Below are 27,100 nucleotides of genomic sequence, written 5' to 3' on the forward strand. Positions count from 1 at the left end.
GTTCAGGAAAAATAGGTTCCGAGCGACAGCTTGTGCAACTTGACATACAGAACACAGATGCTAGCGTGCAGAAACGTTGGAAAGTTTATCTTATTGACGCTGGAGACAAAACAAAAATGATAGAAATAGTTCAAAATAGCATCAAACTCTGCTTTAGAATATAAATAGACTCGATAACGCAGAGACTATTAAATCAAAAGAAAAATAAATATCTAGCTTCGTTTCGTACCATTATGATTTGGAAATGTATTTAATACTATTCAGATGTAATGTGAGAAATGTATCCTTTCCGAATGCCTTTGCACCCATTTCTCTTAACCCTTAAGGTATTTAAATATTTACGGAAAGTCAAATTGATTGGAAACAAATAGCCCCACAAGCAATGAACCGCGGATCCTGAACCGAACGAGACGGAACACGTCCCGAGGTGATGCGGCAACTTTGGTTAGGGCCCTCTCTGCCTTCGGTATCGAAATTCAACCAAACAGGTCGTAAAAACTTCTTTCCTTCGAAAATAGAGGAAGAATGACGTGCAATAAAACCAACCGACCGAGCAAGATTCGATTCCAGTCAATCACTGGTGAGAGCACATCATGAAATCCAGAAATTACAGGGCCGGAGAAAGCCGATCCCCGTTGAAAGATTCATTCTCGGCTGGCATGGGATCCAAACTAACTACATACTGCATCTTGCATTCGGTACCGTAACAGTGTGATCACGTTTTTTCATTTTTACGGTTGAATCCTTGCTCATTGTCCATCTCGCTTGCTCGCCATCCAATGCTTTCTCCCCCCGAGCACCGGAGAATAGAAAGAAAATGATCAATAAACACGCTTTTTATTGGTTTATTAGCCCCGACAGGACCGGTCGAAGCAGAACCTGGCCCTTAGCATCCATTCTTCTATCTATTTGTTTCGACAAATTTGGTCGATGCTACCCGTGTTGTTCCCGACCACAATTATCCTTTTGCTGTATCACATCGCCCTAAAGTGAAGGAGATTCCCTGTGAGAGACCAATTAGGCATAGGGAAATTATGTAAATATGCCTTTTCGGTGAGATGCACTCCGATGGAAGGAAACAGTCGACGAAGAATTAGATGAGATGCACACAGCAGGAAGGATGTTTGTGGCGGCAGGTAGCCGCTTCTCCTGGAACCCTGAAAGAAAAAACGTTGTCGGTTTTTGGCGAGGAGAATAATGCCGACCCTACTACTGTGAGGCTGTATCAATATTTTGAGTCTCGAATTGTTTCTTTATCCTACCGGGCGAAAACAAACAAACACGAACGGGTAGCGGTGCAGTTTTGGAAGGTGTTAACGTTAACAGGATTTGGAAACAAATCAATGTAAACAACAGAGCGTTTCGATACCAGATGGGGATGAGATTCCAAAAACCTTCTTCTTCATGTAAAGTTTTGATTGGGCAAGTGGAGTTGATCAATTCAATTGACTTGCAGAATGTTGGACGTGTTTGACTTTCTAGAGTGAGTTAAAGGAACGTGTTTAGACGTTCAATTAGGGAAGACGAATTCTCAAGGCTCATAAACAAATAACAAAACGCTCGTTAATAGAAAATGAAAAATCATTAAAAAAAACATTAGCTTCCTATCTGAAGAGTGAAATCTGAATTATACAACTATATGTAATTAAGATTAGTCACAATAAACAATCGCGTTATTTTGAATTTGTACAAGGATTATGGATGGAATTGACCTAAAAAAATAATTTTAAATACAATATGTAGACATCTTTGGAAAGCGGTTGACAACAACATAAACTAGCAAAATAAATACCGAAATTATTTTTTGTGAAAACTTATTTAAAAAATACATAATTATGGTGCCTGAAATCGGCTTCCATACGATGCAGTAAAGGAAGCTGCTGACATCAGATGGACCCTGAAGTAATTTCTTTTTCATTTCATCGCTCAGGGACGCGATGTTTCACATGTACTTAGCTGCTGTTCAATCGAAGAAGAGCAGCGTGTGTCTTCCCTTTCTTTTGTGGGATTTTTATTTTTCTGTTTTGAACCGATTGCCCGCGTAATATGTTCGACATTTGGCTTTACTTTTACTCCCGATAGACTCCGTCTCGTATCCCGCACGGATATGTACGAACTCGATTCGGATTCCGTACAAAAGGTTGATATCCTGTATGTAATCGTTTTGAATTCCTTACGGAGTCCTGCATGGATTTTGCTCGAACTCATTATCATTCCGCTCAATATTTGTATTGACTCTCACTCGAATCTCGCTTGGTTTCGTCACGAATCTTGCCCGGAATAGTTTCCAATTCTGCTCGGATTAGTCTCAAATACCTCTCGAATAGGTCTAGAATCCCACTCGGATTAGCCTGGAATTCCGCTCAAATAAGTCTTGAATTCCGCACGGATTAGTCTCAAATGCTACTCGGATTTGTACTAAATCCCGCCCGAATTCATCTCGAATCCCGATTGGACTCGTCTCAAAATTCGCTCAGATTCGTCTCAAATCCCGCTAGGATTTGTCTTGGGTTCTACTCGAATTTGTCTCGAATTCGTCTTGAATCCCGCTCGGATTTGTCTCGAATTCCGATCTGATTAGTCTCGAATCCCGCTCTGATTCATCTCGAATCCCGCTCTGATTCGTCTCGAATTCCGCTCGGATTCGTCTCGAATCCTGCTCAGATTCGTCTGGAATCCCGCTCGGATTCGTCTCGAATCCTGCTCAGATTCGTCTGGAACCTCACTCGAATTCGTCTCGAATCCCGCTAGGATTCGTCTCGAATCCCGCTAGGATTCGTCTCGAATCCCGCTAGGATTCGTCTCGAATCCCGCTAGGATTCGTCTCGAATCCCGCTAGGATTCGTCTCGAATCCCGCTAGGATTCGTCTCGAATCCCGCTAGGATTCGTCTCGAATCCCGCTAGGATTCGTCTCGAATCCCGCTAGGATTCGTCTCGAATCCCGCTAGGATTCGTCTCGAATCCCGCTCGGATTCGTCTCGAATCAAGCTAGGATTCGACTCGAATCCAGCTAGGATTCGTCTCGAATCCCGGTAGGATTCGTCTCGAATCCCGCTAGGATTCGTCTCGAATCCCGCTAGGACTCGTCTCAAATCCAGCTAGGATTCGTCTCGAATTCCGCTCGTTTCGAATCTTGCTCAGTATTTCGCTTGAATTCGTCTCAAATCCCGCTTGGACTTGTCTTGAATCCCGCTCAGATTCGTCTCGAGCTCTGCTTGGATTCGTCTTGAATCCCGCTGGGATAAGATTTAAATTCCACTCGGATTAGTCTCGAATTCCGCTCAGATTTAGTCGAATCCCGCCCAGAATCCGAATTCCGCTTGGATTTGTCTCTAATCTCGCTTGGATCCGTCTCGTCATTTGGATTCGTCTCGAATTCCACTCGAATTTGTCTCGAATTCCGCTCCGATTTGTCTATAATTACGCTTGCATTCGCCTCGAATCCTGCTCGGATTAGTCTCAAACCCCGCACGGTTTCTTCTGGAATCCCGCTAGGATTTGTCTCCAATCCCGTCCAGATTCGTCTCGAATCCCGCTCGGATCCATCTACTCATTTGGATTTTTCTCGAATCCCGGTTGGATTCGGCTCGAATCCCGCTCGGATTTGTCTCGAATTCCTCTCTGATTCGTCTAGAATTCCTCTTTGATTAGTCTCGAATTCCGCTCGAATAGGGCTCGAATTGTTTGCGTCAAAGAAACGTTAATGCGGTGGAGCAGCAAAACGCAACGAAAATTTTTATTTTGAAGGTGTTGTATGAGTGTGCCGGACTGATTAGCTTGAAGGGCCAATACAGAGTATGTTTGGAGAGTCACCGATATTGTTTTGGCTATCCCGTTGGAGAGCCCTCAAATTATATTGGATATGGTCTGACGGATCGAATTCTATTGGTTTTGGATTGCAATGCTGAATATAGTTGCAAAAAAAGTGAAAGCAATACAGCCGGAGGATCATGAACATCAAAAAGTTGACCGTTCATAAGGCTCAGAAAAAATTATTGATTAATTTGTTTAGTAAATTTGCATTTGTGTATTTGTTTGTTGATTTTGAATTAAAAAAATTAATTTGGATCGTTTTTGATATTGGTATTAAATGAAACATTTGATTTTGATAACGTTCCAATGTTGATTCGGGATTTAAACCGGGAAATTTCATAAAATAGGAATTTTGGCTTTGCATTTCGGGTTCATACATTGGATTTGAGTATCGGATTGGAAAATCGTATGAAACGTAGGACTGAAATATTTTAATTCAAATTTAAATTAGGATGTTTTTTAATATGAGAACTGAGTACGGATATTGGATATTGGATTGTGAAATTAGACTTGGTGACAATTAAAAAAAAGCGATGTAAAAAGTTGTTTATAAAAGTCAATGTTTTTTTTTTCTTTTTTAGTCAAAGAAGAAGGGGAATGTGTGGGTGAGATATATTCGACATTCCACTTCCAGCGTGCATTTATGACAGATATGGAAATATCATCCGTATAACGGTTCGGTTGCCAACGTTAACTAGTGAATAGCAGGCCATGACTTTGCCTCTTTTTCCTCGTCGGGCAACCAACGGAGTTGCATGCTCGATAAAACAGCACACAAGCATTCAAACCAACGGATAGCAAGTTCTGCGGAATTAGGCCGCACACCTGAAATAATATTAATGGAGACTTCCCAATGTATTTAGTAGGAATTAAGAATTAAGACCAATTTTCTCATCATACGGAATGAATATTTGAAAAAAATCAGAAGGGTTGTGCACAAGACACGACCGCTCGACGTAAACTACGTAAAACCTCTTAGTGCAATGAGAATCGTAATATCATATGAACATTAAGTTGAATACATGACACAATAGTGAATTTCAACCAAAAATTATTTTAAACTGTTTTCAGAACAAACATTTTTCTCAATCACCACCGACGACAATACAGATGTTAGCGGGACGGCTACCGGCGCAGCCATCGTCTCAAGTCAATTCAAAAAGCTGCTCTCACGCGCGTGTTTGCGGTTTTGCTTGAAATCATCGTGCGGTTGTCATCAGCATCGGCAGCGTTCAATAGAATTTGTTTAAATTTTTTAGTAGAACAGGTTTGTCGACAGCGAGTTAAAATGAGGAGAAAATTGCATTTACACAATTCTGCTGTCACCGACGACAGCCACTTAATGATTTTCCGCTTATTTGCTACATACGTCATCTTTGTGAATAATTTTATGCAACAACTACCCGTCGACGGGTAGACAAGACACGTCGACGACAGGACACGACTATGCACCAGTGTTGTCACATATAAAGATTTATCTTATTTATAAAGATTTTTTAATATTTTTTGATAAAGATATCTTTATATAAAGATTAAAGATTTTTTTGAAGAAATAAGATTTTTCAAGATTTTTGTGCATTTTGAAATTTAGTGTTCTGTTTTTTTTTTCTCTTTTTTGGCCGATATCCGATATCATGACCGATAAGGCAGTTTTCACTCAGTAAAATCCGTCAGCTACCAGATGGCTATTGCTTGACTCAGTAGTCAACGGAATGTTGATCGTTTTTCAAAGCTTATCATGTACTTTACGTTCTATTCGAACTGTGACAATTGTTGAACTTCCCGGCGCTAACGTCGTCACCTCTATGATCCCATCCCTGGTAGAAGTCATGAACAGAATAAAAAAAACATGATATAGACTTGATTGATATAAGAGATATGCAACAATATCAAAAATTTGCACCGAAATATCATTTAAATATCAAGATATTCTATGGATAAGAACAAACTAATGGCACATGATACTGATCTCTTATTATAAATAGCATAAATTGATCTCCTCATGATATTTTCATGCAAAATATTGATATTGTCGTTTGATCTATTATCCCTTATATCAATCATGTTCATATCTCATTTTACTATCTTATCAACATTTGATATTATTCAGCTATTTTCTTCTACTCGAGATGACCTACTGCTTGTTAATAAAGTCAATCGTATTATCCAATCGGAAAGCCCTGAGTATTGTCGGCGTAGCACCAAGTTAGAATTCGGAAGTCGGGACTTCCGAACCGAACTTTCTTCCGAAGTTTTATTTGTCAAACTAATTGATGCGTTGTTTAGCGCATCTTTAGGCGAATCCAGCGCACTACTTCCGAAGTTGGGAAAGTTGCCTGTATCTGGAGAAAAATCCAACTTCGGTATAAAAAGCGGTATAAATTTATTCCGGATACACAATATACGAACATGTACAGTGAAATTAAATCGCTTTATCTGATTATCCTTTCCAACATCTAGAAAGATGAATTTCTTAAAAATATCATAGACAAATGGCTTACAAAACATTGAACAACATCTTCACGAGAAAATGAAGACCTACGTAGGGCTAGCGGCAGATAATCTGGCAGGACCTCTTGATTAACCGCTGAAGGAAACTTTCTATTCTCTCGCATGTAATTTCTATATGGAGCTGGTGGAGCAAACAATCTAACTCTTGTATGATTCCGTTCTTAAGACAGCTTGACTCATCGATCCAAAGAATTTGGAGAACATTACCAGTCTCAGTTCGATCCTGAAGAAGATTCCAAACTTTTGCGTGAGCTCAGGGGTGCAAATCTTTGCAAAACTAATCAGATCGAAGAGCAAGCCGATACGACGAAAAGTTGCGAGACATCGCTGGGCGGTAAACGGCGAGAAGGAAAGCTGGTATTTCCATTATTAAGAAAGTTCATCAACATTTCTATCTCATCCCTCATTCGGCAGCAGCTTTCAAAAGGCTGTTTTGGCTGAACAACTTTATTATAAAACTTTGGTTAGTAACCGACTGAATATATATACGGTATACCAGCACGATTAATGCTATTTTGCGTTAAAACCCAGATTAATCCACCTAGCGTTGGTGGTGCCTTTCTCGCATTTAGTTAAGACACCAACCTTATATGGCGCTTCTATAGTTCGATGTACCATTTTTTTCATAACTTTTATACGCAATGAAGGATCGTTATAAAATTCAATAGGCTTTGTCCCCTGTCGAATGAAACTTGTTGCGAGAAAATCGGTGAAGGATTACTATACGAAAAGTTGTCTAATGTTTTTTATAGCTTTTGTGCACACACATACACACACACATACACACATACATACACACGGACAGACAGACATGTGCACAGCTCGTCGAGCTGAGACGATTGGTATATAATACTATGGGTCTCAGAGGCTTCTATAAAAAGTTCGTTTTCGGAGTGAAATGATAGCCTTTCGGTACAACTTAGTTGTACGAGAAAGGCAAAAATGTTATGCAATAAATGGGATGGTACAAAAATACCTCGAAACTCGTTTCAAAATATACTCTCATTACAAATATCTACCTGTTTCTAAAAAACCCAACAGATTTAAAAACATTTGTATATTTTTAAAAAAGTGAATATTTCAGCTATTAAGCACCTATTGAAGTTTAAGCCTGGAGCACAAAGACAAGTTCGCCAATCAACTCGTCGAATTTCAATTATCCACGGGAAAATGTCAAATTTGACGGGCGAAATGACGAACGATGTTAAGCGCTTCAGCCTTAAGTACATAAAGATTTTTTTCAAGATTTTTTGCTCACAAATAAAGGTGAAAAAGATTTTTACGCCTGAAAATGAAGGTGAGGTTCGAAAAATAAGTGGCAACACTGCTATGCACAGGAAAAATGAAGCGGTGAGCCAAAAGGTGCGTGCGTTACAGCAATCTGATGTCCGTGTTGGGGATGCATGAACGGAGTTGGTTAGTTCTGAATCTTTTACCAGACGTGAAAGAACTAAAATTTTCAATAGTTTAACGTTGTTTCCGAAACTATTGATAATAAAATCCCGAAAATGTATCGAAAGATATAGTCGCTATTAACTTTTGTAATCTTACATGATCTCGTGACGGCTCCCAATTTGGAAATTTTCATTTGGCACCCTGTATCCGAGGCTTCCCCTTAGACGTAGTTTACGTCAAAATGCTGGCAAATTAATTATTTTGTGTAAAATGGTGATTCTGAAAAATCATAATCTTGAGAGAAAATTTCACTTGGCAACAACTGACGCCATCCATACGAATACATATTTGCAGCACCTACGATGCTGCTGAAAAAACAAAACCGAATAATAAACCGAATAATTCTTGAAAGAATTTCACTGCCACTGAAGCCATCTCCCTCCGATGTGCGCTCGTGATTCTGCTACGGACGGCAGGCAACTTTATGGCGTCGCCAAGCGGTTAATTTTCACTTTGAATAAAATTCGCCTCGCCTCAATCTTCCTTTGTGTAGAATAGTGGCCCTGAGAAGAACCGATTAATTCCAAATATGTCGACGACGACCACATGATCCACGACACGAGCTGGAATTCGCTCGGCAACTCTGCCGATGATGGAACCGCTCTCCACGACATTTCAAATGAAATGCCTCGCGCGCGCGGGAGAGCAGTTTTCTTATAATCAATAAAGATGGCTCATTAGTCCCGCCTCTTTGTTGTCCGGTATGAATGAAAATATTATGGAACCGTCACACACCCCCCAAAGGGGCGTGGCTGCAGGTTCAACTTTATTGATTACAAGAAAGCAGCTCTTTCGCGCGCGCGAGCCATTTCGTTTGAGATGTCGCGAAGAGCAGACCGTGGTAGTTTAAATTTTCTTGTATGAAGTAGGGGGAATGACGGCTTTGGCAGGTTTAGTTCTATTGTCAGAGGGTTTTTGTTGGCCAAATTTTATGAAATTTGGCCACAATATTTTTTGATATGCTATGATATGATATGATATTTGATATGAAGTACTAACGATCGGCTACCATCTTGGGAGCGTCCACAAATTACGTAACGCTTAGAGGGGGACGGGTTGGGCGAAGTGTGACGACCCATACATAATTTTTAGATGCTTCATACAAAAAGTGTGACATAGGGGGGGGGAGGGAGGGTTGAAATGCCTAATTTTTGCGTTCCGTAATTAAAGGATCTTCCCTTAAGGTGACTCGGGGAAGCACTACACACCGTGTTATTTTTCCTATCTTTGGTCTTTTTCTAACATTGTCACCTCGTAATTTTGGAGTGGCGTATTTCGGTTTTCAGTTGTTTGATGTAACTGTAAATGTATCAGCATGTAGATTTCGAGTAAGCACGCGCCGGTGATACTTTTTCAAAATCATATTTGTTGTAAGAAACAAATGTTTGCAGCTCCTCCGTTAGACGCGCGCTCGTGATTCTACATACATACAGAAAACATACGATCGTTCAACTCATCCATGAGTTTTTAGGTGCTGAAATGTCTCGCGCGCGCGGGAGAGCAGTTTTCTTATAATCAATAAAGATGGGTCATTAGTCCCGCCTCTTTGTTGTCCGGTATGGCTGCAAATATTGTGTAATCGTCACACACTCACCAAAGGGGCGTGGCTACAGGTTCAACTTTATTGATTACAAGAAAGCAGCTCTTCCGCGCGCGCGAGGTATTTCGTTCGTGATATCGCGGAGAGAAGACCGTGATACCACCTTCGGCATCGGCGGAGCTCCTACCGGAAATTTTATTCCCGGCGATGGTGTGGGTCGCGCGATCGTCGTCGTCAGCATCAACAACACTGAGATGGAATTTTTCTTGCGTGTTTCTCTACGATGGCGGCTATGGTGGTGTATATTTCTGTCGGTGGCGGAATCACGACCGTGCGTCAGGGACGCTACAAAAATTTATTCGCATGGATAGCATCAATACCAGTGAAATTTCCCGTCAAGATTATAATTTTAGTAGATAGACTGTTACTTGTTTCAGGTTTAATTTCCATCCATGCGAATACATTTTCCCAGCTTCTCCTTCTGACGCACGCTCTTCGTTCCCACTGATGGCGTAGGTAGCGCTCGTAACAGGATCGTCGCGACAGAGAATGCAACGATGGCAATATGTTGCAGTGTAGCGGTAAAATCATAGAGCCAGCATCTGCATTTAAGTGAAATACTCTTGTGATATTCTGACTATCGAATGGTTGCTGTTGTTTTGGTGATTAGAAATCCGCATGATCTGAAATCTGTCCTTTTCAGGGCACTAATATTTCATTGGAGGAATTTGGTTTGATTGAGAGTAAATTCATGAGATGGTTGCGTTAAATCGGCAGCAGTTACGCAAAAATTCATTAGATTCAATCCATTATTTTACTTCTGCAGAGTCAGTGATTGAAAATCCTTCGAAAGATAAAGACGCTAATAGTTTGGAATCTATCCTAATTTCGTGACGATCTCGAATTTGAAAATTTCCGTTTTACACCCCGTATCTGAGTCTTGCCCTTAGACGTAGTTTACGTCAAAAAACTATTTCAACTTAATCAACCTCCCAAACATAATGGTGGTCCTGAAAAGAACCGATTCATTTCCACTTATGGGCCTCAACAACACGGCGTTGATTGCCAGATTCAAAGATGCTGTTGGGAACACGGAAGTAAAGATGTACTGCTGTTGCCACGACCGCCACCACCACCCAACGAAAAATTTCATCCGCATCATCACTCATAAATTTTAATCAACGAGCCCTCCCGTGCGAACGAAATCATCTGTGGAATGCATCACGCTTGAATTTGTAATGCTAAAACGCATCATTCCGCTCATTTGCCAAAACATCATTTTGGTTTAAAACGCATTCGAAATTAATTTGGGGGCAATTTATTGCTTATACAAGAAAGAGTGTCTAATATTTTATGCGAGAAACGTCAATTCACTGTTTTTAACAAAGGAGAACAAAAGAAAACATACGATGATTCAACTCATCCAGGAGTTTTAAGGTGCTGAGTTGGGTGCGTTTCAACTCACGCTTGATTAGAATCGTCCATGAGTTTTGAGTTTTTACCACCACAGACCAAACCACAGGCGTTATCGCTTGAACCGCCCTGGTCCGTACTCCGTGACATACAGAATGAAAATGACGCGCGCACGCGAAACACGGGGCTTTATATACACAGGGAAAACGAAGCAGTTGATCAAAAGGCCCGTACCTTACTGCAATCTGATGTCCGTGTTGGGGATTTATAAACGGAATTGAATTTTTCACCCGATTTGGAAAGAAATAACATTTTCAATAGTTTAACGTTGATAATCAATAGTATCAATAGAATTGGCAAATTGCTGGAGAGTTTCCGAATCTATTGATAAGCAAATCTCGAAAATCCATCGAAAGATAAAGACGCTATTAGCGTTTGAAATCTATCCTAATTTCGTGACGGTCTCGAATTTGGAAATTTCGGATTTACACCCTGTATCTGAGTCTTCCCCTTAGACGTAGTTTACGTCAAAAAAAACCTTAGTGAAACGGATGAAGGAAACTCTACCGAAGTTTCATAGAAAAATTAAATCTACGTATGGAGAAAACATTCATTTGAAGATTTTATTTACATTCTGTAAAATATCATTATTGAATTACCACTTGTATTAACACAGAATCCAATTGAGTCGTATGAATTATACAAGTTTTTGGAATTGAATTCCTAATCATTGAATGAAGGCTTGTCTACTAAAGACCATAAATTCCGACTGATAAGATAAGATTTCAGTCAAGAACTGCCTTGCTTTATTGAGGTGTTTGACAAACCATCCCCCCTTGCAAGCGAGCAATGTTCAACTAGATCATGTTTTCCGCTGATCGCCTCAATTCAAATATTGCTCAAGTCATATTTGTGTTCAATCCTATTATTACTTTTCGTCCATAATTAGTGTAAAATACCTATTTGAATACCCTGCCTCGACCCGCCTTCTATTTCAACGATGTTCACACGTCACTCGCATTCACCTTCGAACCGATTTTTGAAGTTTCACCAAACCAAACCTCCGAATTTCATTCTTCTCACAGTCCTACAATGCAGTGCAACGCAGGTAAATGAGAAGCCTCCGCCGCACATCCAACGTGATTCGATCCAACCGTTTCCCTTTGTAAAGTACACAAACCACCATATCCGAATCCGATGGGGCACGCCGCTGTTCGACGATCTGATCACGGCACCACAGTCATTAAATTTTTAGACTCTCCTCGTCGTATAGAGGGCCAACTACTGATGGTAGTGGTAGTTGGTTAAATTACGGCAATATCGTTAGTGAATAGAATGCATATTACCTCATACCTTCGCTTTTATTTTTCGGATCTCCTTTTGCTGGGGCGCAAACTGGTGGTCGGTCGGTCGGTCGATCGTCACTCTGCTACGGTTCTCACCCACACCGATTGCAACTCTCATTGGTCGGTTGCATTTTCAGCGGAGTCATTGGGGGAGGGGGTAACTCACTTTATTCCGGAACGAGAGAGGAAGCATAATCGAAAAACCCGATCTGATGTGCGGTAAAGTGAGTGAGCTACCGACCGATCGATGTTGCATATGCTTTGCATAGCTCCCCGTCCGTTGTTGACACTCGTCGAAAGGAAGGGGTAGGCAACCCAGTCAGTGTTGAGGCACAGACGGAGCGCATAAGCGCATAAAATGAAACCGAAAGTGGAACTCGGCGCTTGAGTTACTTACCTACTTGGGAACTCGGTGTGATGCGATGCGATGTCGGTCGGATTTGGACGGTGTGTATGTAATCGAATTGAGTCCAAGCGATGACGACGACGACGATGGCGAGCGATGATGGAATCACGTTGTTGGATGGATGGAACTAACAACTGGGAGTTCCTTCCCTGCCTCAACATTTAATCGAGTGCGCTTTGGGATAGGTGGATTAAATCCCTAATTTGGGAATTTATTTCAATCGGGGTTTACAATTCTCAATAGAATTAAACTTACGAGCTGAAAAATGCGCGGCATTAGGAGACTGGTTTTAAATAAAAATGAACAATTTTGAGATTCAGAAGTTCTTCTCAAATTGAAGTTTCCTTTCTAAATTGAAGGTTCTGCTCTTTTGATTTTTTTTTGGCTCGGATAATTTGGTTCTATGTTTTTTTCGTTCGGTAATTTGTTAACAACATTTTTGTTATTTTTTTATTTTTTATATTTTGTTCAAATTCTTACTCAATTTTCGTCAAAATTGGGACTATACTATGAGCAATCCTGTTTTTAACGGAAATTGATTAAAATTTCCGTGGGAAGAGTAGAGACGACATTACAATTTTACCCAGTCACTGAGTAGATGAAAGTTAGAGTGAAAGCAAGAAGGATTAAGTCGAACCCAAGCAAGATTCGATTCGAATCCGAACAGAATTCTACACGAAGCTGAACAGAACGTGGGACGAATCCGCATAGGATTCCTAATAAATCCGGAGAAAAATGATATAGAGCCAAGGCAGGATTGAAAAGAAATCTGGATAGGTTTCAAGACAAATCAGAGAAAAAATCGAAACGAAACCGAATAGGTATCGAAACTAATTTGAACAGGCTTCGAAACAAACTTTGATTGAGATGCGAAAATAATCTATATAGGATTTGCAATGAATCAAAAGAGAAACGAATACGAACAGGATTCGAAACGAATCCGAACAGGATTCGAAACGAATCCGAACAGGATTCGAAACAAATCCGAATAGGATTCGAAACAAATCTGAATATGATTCGAAACGAATCCAAATAGGATTCGAAACGAATCCGAATAGGATTTGAAACGAATCCGAATAGGATTCGAAACGAATCCGAATAGGATTCGAAACGAATCCGAATAGGATTCGAAACGAATCCGAAAAGGATTCGAAACGAATCCGAATAGGATTCGAAACGAATCCAAACAGGATTCGAAACGAATCCGAACAGGATTCGAAACGAATCCGAACAGGATTCGAAACGAATCCGAACAGGATTCGAAACGAATCCGAACAGGATTCGAAACGAATCCGAACAGGATTCGAAACGAATCCGAACAGGGTTCGAAACGAATCCGAACAGGATTCGAAACAAATCCGAAAAGGATTCGAAACAAATCTGAATATGATTCGAAACGAATCCAAATAGGATTCGAAACGAATCCGAATAGGATTTGAAACGAATCCGAACAGGATTCGAAACGAATCCGAACAGGATTCGAAACGAATCCGAACAGGATTCGAAACGAATCCGAACAGGATTCGAAACGAATCCGAACAGGATTCGAAACGAATCCGAACAGGATTCGAAACGAATCCGAACAGGATTCGAAACGAATCCGAACAGGATTCGAAACGAATCCGAACAGGGTTCGAAACGAATCCGAACAGGATTCGAAACAAATCCGAAAAGGATTCGAAACAAATCTGAATATGATTCGAAACGAATCCAAATAGGATTCGAAACGAATCCGAATAGGATTTGAAACGAATCCGAATAGGATTCGAAACGAATCCGAATAGGATTCGAAACGAATCCGAATAGGATTCGAAACGAATCTGAATAGCATTCGAAACGAATCCGAATAGGATTCGAAACGAATCCGAATAGGATTCGAAACGAATCCGAACAGGATTCGAAACGAATCCGAACAGGATTCGAAACGAATCCGAACAGGATTCGAAACGAATCCGAACAGGATTCGAAACGAATCCGAACAGGATTCGAAACAAATCCAAATAGGATTCGAAACAAATCCGAATATGATTCGAAACGAATCCAAATAGGATTCGAAACGAATCCGAATAGGATTCGAAACGAATCCGAATAGGATTCGAAACGAATCCGAATAGGATTCGAAACGAATCCAAACAGGATTCGAAACGAATCCGAATAGGATTCGAAACGAATCCGAAAAGGATTCGAAACGAATCCGAATAGGATTCGAAACGAATCCGAATAGGATTCGAAACGAATCCGAATAGGATTCGAAACGAATCCGAATAGGATTCGAAACAAATCCGAATAGGATTCGAAACGAATCCGAATAGGATTCGAAACGAATCCGAATAGGATTCGAAACGAATCCGAATATGATTCAAAACGAATCCGAATAGGATTCGGAACGAATTCGAATAGGATTCGAAACGAATTCGAACAGGATTCGAAACGAATCCGAACAGGATTCGAAACGAATCCGAACAGGATTCGAAACGAATCCGAACAGGATTCGAAACTAATCCGAACAGGATTCGAAACTAATCCGAACAGGATTCCAAGCGAATCCGAACAGGATTCCAAGCGAATCCGAACAGGATTCGAAACGAATCCGAACAGGATTCGAAACGAATCCGAACAGGATTCGAAACGAATCTGAACAAAATTCGAAACGAATCCGAACAGGATTCGAAACGAATCCGAACAGGATTCGAAACAAATCCGAATAGGATTCGAAACAAATCCGAATATGATTCAAAACGAATCCGAATAGGATTCGAAACGAATCCGAACAGGATTCGAAACGAATCCGAACAGGATTCGAAACGAATCCGAACAGGATTCAAAACGAATCCGAACAGGATTCGAAAATAATCCGAACAGTATTCGAAACGAATCCGAATAGGATTCGAAACGAATCCGAACAGGATTCGAAACGAATCCGAACAGGATTCGAAGCGAATCCGAACAGGTTCCGAAACGAATCCTAAAAGGATTCGAAACGAATCCGAACAGGATTCGAAAAGAATCCGAACAGGATTCGAAACGAATCCGACCAGAATTCGAAACGAATCCGAACAGGATTCGAAACGAATCCGAACAGGATTCGAAACGAATCCGAACAGGATTCGAAACGAATCCGAACAGGATTCGAAACGAATCCGGACAGGATTCGAAACGAATCCTGAAAGGATTCGAAACGAATCCTGAAAGGATTCGAAACGAATCCGAACAGGATTCAAAACGAATCCGAACAGGATTCGAAACGAATCCGAACAGGATTCGAAACGAATCCGAACAGGATTCGAAACGAATCCGAACAGGATTCGAAACGAATCCGAACAGGATTCGAAACGAATCCGAACAAGATTCGAAAAGAATCCGAACAGGATTCGAAACGAATCCGAACAGGATTCGAAACGAATCCGAACACGATTCGAAACGAATCCGAACAGGATTCGAAACGAATCCGAACAGCATTCGAAACGAATCCGAACAGGATTCAAAACAAATCCGAACAAGATTCAAAACGAATCCGAACAGGATTCGAAACGAATCCGAACAGGATTCGAAACGAATCCGAACAGGATTCGAAACGAATCCGAACAGGATTCGAAACGAATCCGAACAGGATTCGAAACGAATCCGAACGGGATTCGAAACGAATCCGAACGGGATTCGAAACGAATCCGAACGGGATTCGAAACGAATCCGAACGGGATTCGAAACGAATCCGAACGGGATTCGAAACGAATCCGAACGGGATTCGAAACGAATCCGAACAGGATTCGAAACGAATCCGAACGGGATTCGAAACGAATCCGAACGGGATTCGAAACGAATCCGAACGGGATTCGAAACGAATCCGAACGGGATTCGAAACGAATCCGAACGGGATTCGAAACGAATAGGATTCGAAGCGAATCCGAATAGGATTCGAAACGAATCCGAATAGGATTCGAAACGAATCCGAATAGGATTCGAAACGTATCGGAATAGGATTCGAAACAAATCCGAATAGGGTTCGATACGAATCCGAACAGGATTCGAAACGAATCCAAACAGGATTCGAAACGAATCCGAACAGGATTTGAAACGAATCCGAGCAGGATTTGAAACGAATCCGAACAGGATTCGAAACGAATCTGATTAAGAGTCGAGTCTAATCCGGTTAGAATTCGAAATGAGTCCGAATACGATTCGAAACGAATCCGAACAGAATTTAAAACTAATCCGAACAGGATTCGAAACGAATCCGAACAGGATTCGAAACAAAAGGAGTGACCTTCGAGGTATATTTGTGCGCCGCCGTAATCTGAAAAAGTGACGTATACGCCTTTTTCGCAAGTATTCATCGAGTATGGAAAACATGCATGTTGTAGTTTGACGCAAACGTCACTTTTTCTGATTACGGCAGACGAATACGCATGGGACTCGAAATAAATTCGAAGGGGATTCAAAAAAATCGTGCGGGGTTCGAAACGTATCCGAGTGCGATTTGAGGTGAATACGAACGGGATTCGAGACAAATTCGAGCATGATTCGAGGCGAATCCATGCTTGAACAGAGTACGGGTTTCGGTACAGAGAGCGAGATTCTAGTCGAATTCTAGCGCGATTCAAGATTCTGAAAGAGAAGCTTGACAGATCCAAACATAATTTGAGACGAATCCGAGCGCAATTCGAGACGAATACGAACCGGATTCACGACAATTTCGAAATCGATTTAAGGCGCTTAAATCTAGAACTAGTTTAAGAATATTCTTAAAATAGTGCGTCGAATTTTGTTTTAGAAATGCAGGGGTTTTTAAAAGGTTGTTTTACAATAATACAAAAGGCCACTCGGTAGTTCCAAATTATAAGATGTTTTGATTGACAATTTGAATACAAACTACATTGCACTATTTTCATATGCAATCCAAAGTCTATGATATGATTTGCATTTTCGTAATTGTATTAAGCTCTGCCATTCAGATGCTGAGTATCGAAATAGACATCCCGCAGAGACTGTATTTTATTTCTATTAGTATTCAAAACTTAAAAACGAAGCGATATCTCATCGTTCCAAGATCTTTGTTTGACTTTTCGCTCTACGAATTTATAAATACAAAACATTGATTGCATTCTGACTCAGTCGACGAAAAACTTGGATCATTAATTATGTTGATATTGGTACGGTATGAGAAAAGTCAATAAAATCATTTTAAGTTTTAAAAGCAACATAAGCACAGTAGCTGCATATATTTATCATTTTTAAGTATATTTGTCAATAAATCAGCAAACAAGAGTTTGATTTATTGAGATAGTGCCACAGCTGACCTTCTAAGTTCTAAATTTCGATCAACGCCGAGCGCCCCATCGGACTCCCCCACCCTCACGCGTTCCGATTTTTCTTCAACACACCCGCGTGAGGCGTGAGAATTCAGGCTATCGTCGATGTGTGTGCGAGTGTTTGCGTGCATACGCCGCACGACGACGACGCGCGAGCCCCAAAAAGTGGGCCAATGAGAGCGAGAGTGTGTCATACTTTTTTGTGTGCCACTGCTGCTGCTGCTGATGCTGTTGATGATGATGTTATTGCCGCTCTTGATTCCGAACTGTGTCAAATGCACCGCAAAAACTGCCTGACTCTGCTCGACTGCCTGCTGATGGCCGCTTGGTAACTCACTCACCGACCCGACCCGACCGACCGCGTGCGTTCTTCCTTCCCCAGGCAGGCAGGCAGGCAGCGGACGAGGCGCGCGCATGGCACTCGTGAGCGGCACACACAAAGAGAAGGAGAGCCCCACGACGAAAGCGAAAACGACGAAAAAAGACCGAAGTCGTAGTAAGCAGCAACAGCAGCAGCAGCAGCACCACCAGGCCTGGCGTGCCGATGGGCAAGACAACCGGAGTGCGGTCACACGAAAAACAGTCGCCGATGTTTTCGGACGGATTCTCGAAAAAGCGGATTTTATTATTATTTTGTCAAGTAGTTGCAGTTAGTATATCGTAGCCCATGTTTGCCGTAAGTCGTAATTCTCGTCGCTGTCCTCCGCTGATCGTGCGCCACACCGCGAGCCTTCCCAAAGAACGCGCGTACCCTCGAAAACCATCAACGCTCCAACAGGGCTGAGCTTCTTCAGAGGCCTGTTGGAAGAACGCGCGCGGCGCAGTCGAACGTCTATCCAAGTGGTGTGCAAGAAGTGTCCAAGACCATATCTAAGGTTCGCAACGTGAAGCTACGCACAATTCTAGTGATCGCCATAGTTTATTAGCCTCCCGGTTTTGTTTTGGTGGGATTCGTCCTGCATTCGACCAAGCTGATTCGAGTGTCCCCCGATTAAATCGGATAGCAGTTACCGAAAAGGAAGAAAGAGTTACCAAGTGCTCCTGACCAAGTCCCTCAAGTGCTGGAAAACCTCCCAAACTTGTTCAAAAAGCTTATGATATGAAAGTGTGATACGCGCGTTTGTCGAGATTCTTTCGAAGAGCTTCGCAGTTGGAAATTGGTGCTAAACTCATTCCCGCAGTCTAAACGGATTAAATCTACCTCTCCGCAGGCAGCTGGATTACTCGGAATAGTGTGTGATAAATGTGTGGTTTGCAATGACCTGAAGTACTGATTTCATACAAGGATTACTGAACCAGCTTACAGCAGAAGCTCTCAAGTGTGAAGTACGAAGATGTCCCATCGATGGAGCAGTTTCTGCAAACTCAAGAATCGTCTTTCGTCTACGCATACTACAGTTACGGTGCGTGATCAACACGAATGTCCAAAGGTCTTCGGCGTCGGTGTTTGACATAGGAAGACAAGTTTCTTAAAAGTTATAAAAATTTATGAAGAGTAGTGTGAAAGTAGCCTGAAGATCCGCAAAACACATTTTTATGATTAAACCCAATAACAACAACGACCCTTGGAAATAAGTGTTAAATGGTGTTGTCAAAAATACGCAATACTGCATGAAAACAAAATAAAGAGTTCAAAGTGGCACAAAGTGTAAACTGGCGGCTTTTATGTAAGAAGAAATCAGTTACAAAAATAATCTGACGAAGTGAAGAAGAAACGCAAAACTAAAACCCATAAGTGCAAAAAATCCTCCCTTAAAAAGGGTTCAAGCTACGAATTTGTGATTGTGTGTTTACTAGCGGATAAGTCCAATCTACTGTTAAGTAAGGGTGAATGGTCATTTTTAGAGGCATAAGTGAAAAATCCAATAGTTATTTTATCGTTAAGAAAATTTATAGTGGTAGCACCTCAACTGCACTGTTAACTGACCTACAAGCAAGAAGCAAACAACGCATGGATCCGTTTGTGCTGAAAGCACGATCTTAGTGTAAAGAAACCCAATTGGCAACCCGCAAATCAAAAGTAAGAATCCGTCCTCGAGAAGAAAAAAGGTTTTTGTGTTCAGTGCACAAAAGATCAAACAAATCAAAAATAAAAAAGTTCTTAAGAAAATTAAAAAAAAACACCGACCAACAATTTAAACAAAAAAGTGAGAAGAAATGTTATTAGACATGGATCACCAGAATTCGGCAGTGTTTATGTCGCTTAACATGTCGCAGTACTCGATGATCAACGATTCAACCAGCCCACCGCCGCACGGTGGCGCTGGTAACACTGCGACCCAGCTCCTGTCGTTGTCCGGTCAGGGCAGCAACAGCAACAGCATGTCCGGCGGACAATCCATGCCACCGCCACAATACGGTGGCTACGGTATGTCTACCGGAGGGTCCTCCAACGCCGGGAACCTCCTCGGCGCCGTCGTCGGACATCTCAACAACAACAACAACAACAACAGCAGCAGCATCAACAACAACAATACCACGTCGTTAAGCCTTACGTCCCAATCACCGATCCCGTCGCACAACAACAACAACACTAGCAATAACAACAACAATCATCACCACAGCCAATCCGGCGCCACCGGGAACACCGTGGGGGTCGGCTCCCAACAGGCGCAGCAACAGGGCATGCAGTCCTCGCAGCAGGCCCTCGCCGCGGCCAACAGCTACTCGCTCTACAACTTCGATTCTCCGTACATGTTCTCCGCAGGTGGCTACCACGACAACATCTCCCAAACGCAGTCGAACTATCTCGCGATCCCCCCGTCAGGTACTACCGCCATTGAGCCGACCAGTCTCAATAACCTTAATGTCGTATCCGCCATCCAATGCGATCAAACTGATTTTAAATATTTCATTGAAGAACTGTGCCCGGTGTGCGGTGACAAAGTTTCAGGCTACCACTACGGACTGCTGACGTGCGAATCGTGCAAGGGCTTCTTCAAGCGTACCGTCCAGAACAAGAAGGTCTACACCTGCGTCGCCGAGCGGCAGTGCCACATCGACAAGACCCAGCGCAAGCGCTGCCCGTACTGTCGCTTCCAGAAGTGTCTCGAGGTCGGCATGAAGCTAGAAGGTGAGTAGCGCTGTTTGTTTCGTTTTCTAATCTCTTGAAATTGTATTTAGAAAAATTCGAAAATATCCGAAGGGGAATGAATCAATCCTGCAGTGCGTGGACTTTGCTCCCAGTTTCAACGGAGTAAACAGTGATGATCGATGCAATTGCGTTGTTTATCCGAAATGTGAGGAAATGCGATGTTTTATGGTAATTTGTTCAGGGGTGCCAGAGGCTATTTCCATAAGTCTGTACCAAGCTCAGTAAATGTCTTTGAGATTAAAGAATAACAAAAACATGATATACACATTGTTATAGATCAGGAGTCTGAAGAAAGCTTTATAATTAGGAATGAATGATTTGCTTTTTCCTTAAATTCTTACATATTCGATCAGATTTGAAAATTGTTTTAATCTACTAATCATCCCGAAAAATCGATTGAAATTATTCAAATAAAGCCAGTGGAGATATATCAGCTTCCACACTGATATGCTTCCCTCCCCCTTCATATGGGAGTTTGGCAGAAGGAAGGTCGTGCAATATGTGCCATCACAAATATTGCCCTCCGCTCGACTTCGACTTGCCCTCCGCTTAAATCGACTTCTATAAAAAACAGTGGCGTCGCGTAACCTCACTTTTTACCTGTGCACTGACCCAAAAAATAAAAATTTTGATATTTTGACAGTCCAAATGGAAAATAAAATTATCAGAGTCATTTAAACTAATCAAAATCTAGTAATTCTATGCGTTTTCGCACACCAATTCCTTAAATTTAAGTCCAGTGCACAGGTAGATTGAGGTTAAGGATACGCTACTGATAAAAACATTCTTCATGCCCGCCATAATGCCATATCCTAACGGAACTATCAATTCTATACTTTCGCCTCTAATTCTATCATGAACATTGTACGTCTAAGTTGTGAAGATGATATTAGCATTTCCATATCAATGTAAATATTTGATGTCAATCAATTGCTACTTGATTTCATTTAAACTTGACAATTTGAAAAAAAAAATACTGTAACAAAATTACGCTTTCCTGCGAATTTTTTAGAAGTTTGTCTTGAAATTCAGTTCTATTCAATTCAATTCATTTTTTGTTATTAAGTTATACGAGAGTTTACTTAACCCACAGACATTGCTTGCAGATCATTTTGACTATATTGGGCAAATATCCTGATCAGGGAATAAAGTATTTGCTTTCTGGTTCAGTAATTTTATAATAGACATCAGAATAGAGACGCATTATGCCACATTTATTTTTATTCACCGACTTGGCTTAGAAATTTGAATCGAGTTTCGGCTAACAAAATGGTCGGTTACTAAACAATATTCAGTTGAGTCCAGTCGATGTCCAAGCGTCGATGGTCTGCTTGCAGGTCTCCGATCATATCGTTTTTGGTTCTAACTTAATCTGGTGCTCTTTGTTTTTGAAAGTAAAAATAATCTTTCATAATAAAAAAATACGATTTCCCTTGGCAAATTTACATAAGGTGTTCGATTGTCACTTTGTCTCCATGTTGCTGACATCTCACTAGAGCCTGTGTCAAGTCTCGCCAATCAAACATCGTGGCAACGATCCAGATATAGGACTGTCAGCCGCCTAATGTAACTAAAACAGGTTACCGAGCAGTCGTCTTTGTTAAATGCAGGTAGCTTTAGACTTAATTTGGAAAAATGCATCCCGTTAGAAACCAAAGTTCAAAAACACAATGCTCAACTAAAAGATTATTGCAGACAAAAGCGAAAACCACACTCCGCTTCAGCATTAATAAAGTAATAATTTTCAGTTGATTTAATCAACTGTTTATTCTCTGGCACAAATCATGATAAAGCCAAGGTTAGGGCCGTCTTTAGGTTCACAAGAAGTTGTCCCTTTCTGTCCATTTTTATTGGCTTAATTGGCTTAATTTATTTAAGATCAATTTCAGGGCTGTTACAAACTAATCGAATTCCAATCCGCGAAATCCGCTACTAGCAAATTGAAAACCGCGACTGTAAAAACAAATCCGCGACTAACAAAAATATGGTTTCTTACTTATAATTACACGTTTTATAATTTTAATTTTTTTTAAATATTTTTGCTTTTAATCTATTGGCATATTCGTCAATATAAAACAAAAAGAAAGAACATTCACTAATTTATGTAATATCTAAAACTGCATGCCCGGAAGTAATGCAATTTTTAATGTTGCCGGGAAACCCCCCATTTGATCGATGTTGTATCATTGCATTTCTTTATAAGTAAGTTGTGCAGATGTCAGTCTGTTGTCATAGGTAAATACTAGTTAGATCAAGGGCTATATTTGAATTATACTTTTTAGTACGCTATATAGTATTATTCTAATCTCTACTATCGTTTTACAAGGACGCATCAATAATCCGTCAAGCTATTTATTGCTCAGTCATTGCATTATGTACTTCCATAAATCCGCCAGTTAGGAAATAATATAAGACCAATTTTTTTAAAGCAAGCGATTCTCTACAGAACTCTGCAGAGGCCCGAGCAAAGCCTGACGAATCTGATTTAAAAACACTCAGGCGAAATCAAACCAGAGGTGAACAGGAACGGTTCTAAGGCCTGCGAATTTTTAAGAACTTGGATAATATTCAGGATTTGAAAAATGATGTCATTATCACTACGTTTGAGATAATGGATGGGTATTGCTAAGCTTATACAACACGGCAGACTCGACACATTGTTCATTTCACGGAAGAGCGTCCAGCGAAGATAACATGCACTAGACATCTCAGAAGTGGCCGTTGTCTTCTATGGTAGACTGCGTATACGATGGCGTTTTGCCATCTATAGTGAGCATTACAACGTCGTATGTCCTATTCATCGTTGGATTCGTTTGAAGTCTCAAGGCTCATGTTCAGTTAGACAGTTTGCTGCAACTGAGTAATCAAGAACGAACTCTCAATGGATATAAGAACAGCGAGGAATTTTGAAGCGGAGGTAATGGAATAAAAACTAGCCTACCAAAAAGCTTTTGGAATGCATAATAGAACAAATGATGAATACTGAATGGTTTGAATGAGATGCCTGCAATAGTCATAGTGCATGGTACAAAACTAGACGCAACTGATTGTCGGGCAATTAAAAAAACCTCTCGTTCAACCGACGATATTCGGATTTCTGAATATCGCCCCAACCATTGAAAGGCAATCTGATCCTTTCTCACAAAAAGAAAGGTCGAACAATCCACAACGATTTTCTGTTTGGCAGCTAATATTGGCGAGAATGGTCAAAATGTGGCATTCCCAACCTAGACATCAATCCTTCAGCAGCAAGTTAACATACCACCGGAGAACAGATGAACCATATTTGCACCACCCTTACAAAAAAAAAGCTAAACAAAGCGGCAGGAGCCCCACAATTCCAGTCCTCAGGGAGAAGCCGGAGCCGTCGGACCCTATCATTGCAATTTTTGTCTATTTTATTAGTGTTTTTGTGTTTTTTTTTTACCAAATTTTATCCTTAAAATCATTTTAATGTGGTAAATTTTAATTTAAATAACTGGCGAAGCCCTTGGTTGACTCGCAAGACGGTCCTTCTAATCCGGCCTTCCTCTTAATTAAAATGGCTAAATCCTTCTAATTCCTTTCCGCATTGGCGTTGAACCTAAATTTATAAATTTCAAAACACCTCAATAAAGAGAGCTTCGATCAGGTATCAGTTCCGTTCCGGCAGTTGCAGGTGTGAATATTACTGCGTATGATGCAGCTCTATGCATTGTAATACCGCAATTGGCAGTACAAAAGTTCCAAGCAATAAAATAAATAGCTCCCGGCATTTCGGTAATCCAGAAATGCAATATGATCGATCTGATAATTCGACAGACTTTCTATGTGTCCGCTTAAACCAACTATTGAAAGATTATTCAAACACCATGTGTTTGGATCTCGACGAGTTGCCTATTTTGCAAACGCTCATATAAATTACATGTTGAACTAATCCTAAAATTAAATTGAGGGAAATCGCGATTTTCGCGAGAGTGTAATCATAAATCCGCGATTTTCGCGACAATATTTGACGGAACCGCGATTTTCGCGACTGGAAGGGTAAATCCGCGAAATTCGCGAAAAACGCGAAAATCGCGAAATCCGCGACTGTTGTAACAGCCCTGCAATTTTCCCAAAGATCTAACATTTTTGCCGAAATCCTATTCTGGTATGACATGAGTTCTTGGGAAAAGTTAGTCTTAAAAATAATTCGGTAGAGCCAATGCATTCGGCTAAAATTTTTGACGGCAAAGTCAATTGGGAGCTATTTTAATCATAATTTACAGATAGAATATCGGCAGGCTATTGCGCCTCGGCACAGTTGATTCAAAAGTATAACATCTAACATCTAGGTTACTTCGATCTGGCAGCCAAAGTACCGGTACTACAAGTGTCAAACCGATGTTGGTGAGGAATCCAAACATGCACTACAACATGCGTCATAAATTCTGATCAATTGAAGCTTGTTGAAGCATAGTTTGGCAAAATAATTCAAATGACTACAGCGCCACTATCGTTCTAGTACTTATGCTTCTACTTATTACACAGCTCTTCGCATAATACAGTAAAATTCGAGCCCTCTTCGGTAATTCAATTTTACTGTGGAGCATTTGTCGGTCGCTAGTAAAATTTTGCCGCCGATGTGAAAGTCATCGAAACTTAAGATATAGAGTCTCAATCTGAGATGTCTCAATATCATAGAATTTCGAGATCACGCAAAGTTGTCTTGATTTCGATGAGAAGAATAATATGTTTTTGCAGAAGGTACGATTTATGTTGCCATGCATCTTTTAGGCTTTTAATATTAATAGTAACTTGTGAAATGCGATATAAATATATCATAATCTAAGAACTTTAATCAAGTCCTGATCGGATGAAATCTGTGAAAGTGGCAACACACAACCTTTTTTTGTGTGACCGTCGACCGTTCATAGTTCAGAACCGTTGAACAAACAATCATCAAAAATGTTCGACCTACAACCAACAACTAGATATTTTAAAGCTTGTTTAAAGAAAACGCCAAATACTATCTTTGTGGACCTATGATGGCACTCCATAGCATCGGCATCATCTCTAAACAATATTCTGTAGATAATTTTTGAAAAACATTTCGTGAACTTCCATTTGATGATGGGCGTATAAAGTCATTGACCTATCCTCATGTCCTTAGGTGGTCAAATTATTGGTAGGGCTAGTGAGAATGATAGTAGATAACAGCATCATATGGTCTACCTCATGTGCGTAAGTGAAGATACTCGGACGCAAAAGGAGAACAATGTTGTTGTCAACGGCAATGTTTCAGTTTTCGCTGGTTTTGATGTTTATAAAACTTTTTTATCAGGAAATATTCTGGTTGATGTTAGAGAATTTCGTCCATAAATTACTTCAGTGGAAATGCTTTAGGGAGTCTTCTTATGATAAATCTTCCTTGCACACAATTTTCCAAATTAATTCAGACTTCTCCCTGAAACATACAAAGAAAATCCCAAAGGTTTTTCCAAGAACTCTCTCGATAGTTTTTATCCTGGAGTTCCTCGATGGATGTTCAGTGGATTTTTTCAAAGGCTCCGCTCCAAAAACTTGATAAATTGTATGGTATTTACTCAAATTAGAATTTAAATGTTTTTACATTAGAGGGATTCATGCAAAAAATATGTCAAGGAATCTTCTTTTTCATCGGCGGATTGATTGTCACCATCGGTTAATCCAATTCGAAAACACCAACAAGTCGTCTACGTACACAGCCACGATAATGACTACGCCACCTTCAATCTTATAAATGTCTTCATCATTTAGATCTCCTTGTAAAAATGCTGTCACTGCATCAAGTTGATGGATTTAAAGTTTCATGTTGACGACATCGACATCAAGTACCGAATAGTAGCGTACCGAACTACAGGTGAAAACGTTTCATCATAATCGACGCCTTTGATTTGAGAAAAACCTTTGATAACAAGGCGAGCTTTGTATCGCTCCACTGATCCATCCGAATTTGTCTTCACTTTGTAGACCCACTTGCAGCGTAGAGGTTCGGTAGATCAACTAATTCCCATGTTTGGTTTTTAAACAATAATCGCTTTACGAAACGTCTCTGGTTCGATGACTGTGTTCAAGGACCAGATCTGTTCGGGTTGGGAACGCCTTTTAGGAAAAGTATTACAGCTCATAATATATTCTCGATACTTGCCTGGGATGGTGTGCTCCCTCGCACTGCGCCTTATCAAAGATTGTTGATTCTCTGGTTGTGG

The 27,100-nt window shown here is 40.7% G+C and overlaps 1 protein-coding gene across 5 annotated transcripts in view; it reads left to right on the plus strand.

The window, feature by feature from the left end:
* Nucleotides 1–27,100, plus strand: part of LOC134210697 (nuclear hormone receptor FTZ-F1) — a 667,660-nt gene that overhangs the window by 295,541 nt on the left and 345,019 nt on the right. For 2 of the 5 annotated variants that reach the window (XM_062686909.1, XM_062686910.1), the window contains exons 3-4: nt 20,502–20,561; nt 20,655–20,867. In XM_062686909.1, coding sequence (XP_062542893.1) covers nt 20,502–20,561; nt 20,655–20,867 — 273 coding nt within the window. Of the gene's footprint in view, nt 1–18,343; nt 20,562–20,654; nt 20,868–27,100 lie in introns of those variants that run through there. The other 3 variants (XM_062686914.1, XM_062686911.1, XM_062686912.1) reach the window with 3 other exon arrangements.

This window comes from Armigeres subalbatus, chromosome 2 (assembly GCF_024139115.2).
Source record: "Armigeres subalbatus isolate Guangzhou_Male chromosome 2, GZ_Asu_2, whole genome shotgun sequence".
Lineage (NCBI taxonomy): Eukaryota > Metazoa > Arthropoda > Insecta > Diptera > Culicidae > Armigeres > Armigeres subalbatus.